Source organism: Aegilops tauschii, chromosome 1 (genome assembly GCF_002575655.3).
Source record: "Aegilops tauschii subsp. strangulata cultivar AL8/78 chromosome 1, Aet v6.0, whole genome shotgun sequence".
NCBI lineage: Eukaryota > Viridiplantae > Streptophyta > Magnoliopsida > Poales > Poaceae > Aegilops > Aegilops tauschii.
The window spans coordinates 436,051,708-436,056,252 of NC_053035.3; the positions used below are offsets into that span (position 1 = coordinate 436,051,708).

At 45.3% G+C, this 4,545-nt stretch overlaps 1 protein-coding gene across 1 annotated transcript; it reads right to left on the minus strand.

The window, feature by feature from the left end:
• Positions 1-724: 724 nt before the first annotated feature.
• Positions 725-1,510, minus strand: LOC141037466 (uncharacterized). Its single transcript, XM_073506384.1, has one exon. It carries the CDS (start codon positions 1,508-1,510, stop codon positions 725-727), a length of 786 nt encoding a protein of 261 aa, XP_073362485.1.
• Positions 1,511-4,545: the final 3,035 nt, after the last annotated feature.

Consider the following 4,545-nt stretch of genomic DNA (forward strand, 5'->3'; position numbering starts at 1 on the left):
TCGACGACGTCGATGGCAAAACTATGCCAAAGTAGATCAACAGCAATCCCAACCTATTAAACACCACAGTGAGCGCAAAGAATTAAGAATAAGAAGTTGATCATCACACATGTACCAAACACTGGGCATAACTAGTGCATAAAGCATTAAGAAGTTGATCATCACAGTGCATAGACAACAACATCAAGTGCATAAAGCACTAAGAACACGAAAGTACTGGTATCACAGTGCACATAGTAACAACATCAAGTGCATAACAGTTTCAAACATAATACTGAAGTAACAGGACTAAAACTGAAGTTTCTTGCTCCTGGTGCTCTTGGCTGGGTTTGGAGCCAGCTTTGCCTTGCTTCTAGTGTTCTTAGCTGGATTGGGGGCAGTGGGTGGGGCTTCAACTGCTGTTGCTGCTTTTTTGGCTGGAGAGACACCCTTGCTGTCAACACTGCTTCTAGTAACTGAGCAAAATGTAGTTGTTGGTCCATTTTTCTTCTGCTTGCAACACCTTGGAGAAGCTCCCCTCTCTGCTCCTCTTTTATAATTCTTTCTAGGACTAAAACAAGTTCAAACATAACACAATTTTTAAGATATGAACTAATGAAAACTGAAACAAGGGCAATATAAAACTGAAACAAGTTGCTGGCACACACCTCACTACACTAGCTTGTGTAGATGCCTCATGTGAGGTTTCCTTTGGTGGTGGCATCTGCTGCTGAAGAACATCAACTTATGGCTCTTCATCCTCCTCCTCATCTTGTACTTCTGCTTCTGCTGGCTCATTAGCTGTTGGATGATCATCTGCTCCCCAATGTTCTTCTTCTCCAAAGGCCAGATCAACAGATTCTTTGCAGCCTTTGGCTTTGTGTCCACATCTTCCACATCTCTTGCACTTATACTTCCTAGGACCAAGACCCTTTCCTTCACTGGTAGATCTTATCCTCTGCTTTCTTGGTCTTCCTGGTGGTCTGTTCTGAACAGGAGCACACAACTTGAATCCTGGATCTACACAGTCCCACTGTTGTTTGCCTTCTAGAGCTGGTAGATTGTCAGCATAAGTTGCTCTAAACATCTCAACTGTGTAATATTTGTGGACATACTGATCTATTCCACTAGCTTCACCTCTTAGAGCAGTGATGAAAAAAAGGGCATGGATGCAGGGTTTACTAGTGATCTGCCACTGCCTACAACTGCAAGACCACTTCTCTATGTCAACAGGGTACCTCCATTCTCTTTTCTCTCTGTCAGTAGCAGTCACCTCAGCCTCTGTTGGGCTTCTCCTAACTATACTCATCTCCAGACCTTTTGTCTTCTCTATCAAAACCTTCATTATTGCTGGTATGATGTTGTGCCCAATGAAATGGCCAGTGGCAATTCTGTTTCTTAAGTAAAATTTCTCCATGATGTATTGCCTAATCTTGTCTAGCAGGTCAACTATGTGAAGACTCTTGTATTTCCTGATTCTTGAGTTGAATGATTCAGCAAGGTTGTTGTTCACATAGTCAACCTTGCACATCTCATTGAACTCTGCTCTTGCCCAGATTTTTGTGGTGCTCCTCCAGATATTCCTTAACTTTGGGTTTGCTTTTGAGCTGGTTCAGATGATAATTATGCTTCTTGATACTGTAGGTTAGTGAACAAGGCCATAAGTTATCATCAAAGAACTTTCCCTTAAATTTCTTACTGAAATTCTGAGCCAAGTGTCTCATACACTCTCTATGTTCCACTCCAGGGTACACATCATCAACTGCTGTTTCCAATCCCTTGCAAGCATCAATATGTATCACTAAACCTTCTGGATGACCTACCATTTTCTTCAGGTTTGTGGAAAACCATGTCCAACTCTCAGTAGATTACACTTCTAGAACACCATAAGCAACTGGAAACAACTAGTTGTGGCCATCCAGTGCACAAGCTGCTACAAGCTGCCCTCTAAACCTACCATTCAATGATGTAGCATCTACAGCCAGGTATGGCCTGCACCCCTCCAGAAAACCCTTCTGACAAGCTTTGAAGCAAACAAACACTCTTCTAAAACACTCCTTGTAATACTTCTTGCCTTTAATCTGATACTCAACTATGTGCCTGTCAATTTCTACTAGACTGCTTGGTGATGCCCTCTCCACTTCAGCTTTGAAAGAATAAAGAAGTTGGAAACTATCACTATACTTGCCATATATTTTGTCCAGTGCCATCTCTTTGCCATTGTAGCAACTGTCATATGGCACCTCCACACCATACTTCTCTAGCAACTTCATCTGAATTTCCTTAGGACCAATAGATGGTTTTTGTCTGATCCAGGGCATAGATGCATCTGCAATCCACCTCCTTTTTGCATCTCTCAATCTCTGAGATCTGTTGACACTAGGACAAGTATGCTGGTGTTGGTTCACTTTAATCTGAAACAAAACAGCACAACAAATAGTAAGTACATATAACAGTAGTGAGTGCAGAAAATATAACACATTACAGAGATCACAACATTTAATACCTGAAACATTGTGCTCCTCCTCATTAAAGAGGCATGTAGCCTCCATTTACACCTGTCATAAGAACATTTGATAGTAAACCTAGTTGGGTCACTTTTCAGAATAGAGAACTCAGTTTCAGCTTTGATTGAGTAGGTTGCAACTGCATTTCTGTAATCAACTGCAGAAGGGAAGACCACACCTTCCTCAATAGATGGATTTTCCCTGTCATACATCATGACAGGTCTGTCCTCATCTGCATCTTCAAAAGCTCCCATTTCATGATCCTCTTGCATCTCATCAGCATCTGTATCTGAAAATTCTGCAGGGATATAGTCTTTGTCTGCCTTTTCTTCTTCATTGTTGTGTCGAACATACCCAGGATAACGTATCTCATCCTCCAGACCTGGTGCATCAGGCAATGCCTCCTCCACAACTGGATCACCTTTTTTGTTTGCTTGTTCCTGACTTTCATTAACACTTGGAGTTCCAGGAGCAGTAGAGGTGTCACTTGCTGCCCTACTTCTACTGCTAGCCCTAGTTCTAGCCCTTGTCCCTCCAGCAGTGGGATTAAAACAAGATGGCCTAGATGCAGAGGGCCTAGAAGTTGATGGGTTTTCAAACCTTTGTGCTCTAGTTCTCTGTATCACTGTGATTTCCAAGTTGCATGACATAGTTTGTGCATTACTTGCAAACATCACACCTAACTCTGAATCACACTGTACAGGGACCCAACAAAGGTTACTACTATCCCAATATCTCATCTCAACAGCATCAAACAATCCCCATGGATACTTAGCACAAATGGCAGCCCTAAAATCCTGGTATGAAGTAGTGTTGTCCACAAACAATGGAAAAGTGAAGCCACAATCTTTTCCTTTAGTACCCGCAGAAACAAGAACAGTGGTCTCCATTCTAATAGATAGATAGAACGCGGTCGCTGGATTCATCCTACGATAAAAAACATGCCATCTCCCGTGAAAAAACGAACAAAACTTAGCCTAAAGCATCGTTGAATCAACCCTACAGCAGTAAACACGAGCAAATCTAGGTCTAATACTTACCCCGCAGGAATTTCCCGTGCAGATCCGTTGCCCTTGTCGCAGCTGGCACCGCCGGCGTCGCCTTGTCCGCGCTCCCGTGCAGATCCGCTGCCCTTGTCGCCATGGGCCTCGGCTTGTACACGCTCCCGTGCAGATCCGCTGCCCTTGTCGCGGTGGGCGCCGCCGGCGTCGCCTTGTCCGCGCTCCCGTGCAGATCCGCTGCCCTTGTCGCCGTGGGTGCCGCCAGCGTCGCTTCCTATGCTCTCCCGTGCAGATCCGCTACCCTTGTCGCCATTGGCTCCAGCAGCCCCGCCGCCTCCACACTGAAGTGAGGATGTGGTGTCCCTACGGCGGCGGCCGCGTCCGCTGATGCTTTCTCCGGTCTCCCCCATCGCCTGCCAATGGATCTGGCGGTGCGGGTTTCGCCGCCGCCGAGCGAGCTAGGGTTGGTGAGAGAGAAAGAGAGACAGTGGGGAACGAGAGAGTGTGAGCTGGTTAGGTCGACCGGGGGGCAAGACTTGTCCAAAATCTAGCACCGCTTACGGTCAAACGGCGCTGACTGGACGGAGCCGTGCTGGAAGGACAAAAACACAAAGCAAGCTAACTGAGTTGGGCAAGACCGCATGTTTTGCAAAACTAGGGGTATTCCTGTCGAGGGTGACACAACTAAGGGCTCAAATACAATTATCCCTAATTTTAATGCATGTTCATGACTGTTGTCGCTCTCTAGTTGGTCGCTTCCCAGTCTTTTGCTAGCCTTCACTTGTACTAAGCGGGAATACTGCTTGTGCATCCAATCCCTTAACCCCAAAGTTATTCCATATGAGTCCACTATACCTTCCTATATGCGGTATCCACCTGCCGTTCCAAGTAAATTTGTATGTGCAAACTCTAAACCTTCAAATGAAATTCTGTTTTGTATGCTCGAATAGCTCATGTATCAACTAGGGCTGTCTGTATCTTCCATGCTAGGCGGGTTATTCTCAAGAGGAGCGGACTCCGCTCCTCACTCACGAGAAAATGGCTGGTCACCGGGATGC

Coding starts and splice junctions, on each gene's coding strand:
- LOC141037466 (XM_073506384.1), bottom strand. CDS start 1,510: ATGTGCAAGGTTGACTATGTGAACAACAACCTTGCTGAATCATTCAAC.